This window comes from Haliaeetus leucocephalus, unplaced genomic scaffold (assembly GCF_000737465.1).
Source record: "Haliaeetus leucocephalus isolate CR32 unplaced genomic scaffold, Haliaeetus_leucocephalus-4.0 Scaffold0, whole genome shotgun sequence".
Classification (NCBI taxonomy): domain Eukaryota; kingdom Metazoa; phylum Chordata; class Aves; order Accipitriformes; family Accipitridae; genus Haliaeetus; species Haliaeetus leucocephalus.
In genome coordinates this window covers 7,778,990-7,779,422 of record NW_010972436.1, presented here as the reverse complement: position 1 = coordinate 7,779,422, position 433 = coordinate 7,778,990, and the positions used below count along the sequence as shown (strand labels likewise).

Sequence of the window (433 nt, the reverse complement as noted above, 5' to 3'; positions counted from 1 at the left end):
CCCGCCCGGGGGCCGCGGCCCTGCCCGCCCCCGGAGGGTCCGGCGTGCCCCGGCGAGCCCCTGCGAGGTGGGAGGAGCGCGCAGCGCCGTGTGAGCAGCTGGCGGCGGGCGGCGGCCCTCGAGGAAGACAGATGGGGTGAGGGACAGCGCGAGGTCCGGCTGTCAGCGCGGCCTCAGCCCCGCCGCGGAGGGAGCCCCTCCTCCCCGCGGGTGTGCGCCTCTCGCTCCCTGGCCGGGGGGAACCATGGCGTCCAGCGAGGAGGACGGGGGCGGCAACGGCGCGGTGGAGGAGAAGGAGAACGGCAGGAAGAGGAGGCTGGGCGCCCTGGCCACGGCCTGGCTCATCTTCTACAACGTCGCCATGACCGCGGGGTAAGCGGGCGCGGGCGTGCCGTGGGCCGGCAGCGCGGCGCCTCAGCGGGGCGGCAGGGCG

The 433-nt window shown here is 78.1% G+C and overlaps 1 protein-coding gene across 2 annotated transcripts in view; it reads left to right on the top strand.

Annotated features, from left to right (window-relative positions):
• The first annotated feature begins 106 nt into the window (after nt 1-106).
• Nucleotides 107-433, top strand: part of PTPLA (protein tyrosine phosphatase-like (proline instead of catalytic arginine), member A) — a 13,363-nt gene continuing 13,036 nt past the window's right edge. Inside the window, exon 1 of one of the 2 annotated variants that reach the window (XM_010577789.1) lies at nt 107-372. In XM_010577789.1, coding sequence (XP_010576091.1) covers nt 245-372 — 128 coding nt within the window. In that variant the 5' untranslated portion in view covers nt 107-244. The remainder of the gene's footprint in view (nt 373-433) is intronic. The other variant, XM_010577707.1, reaches the window with a different exon arrangement.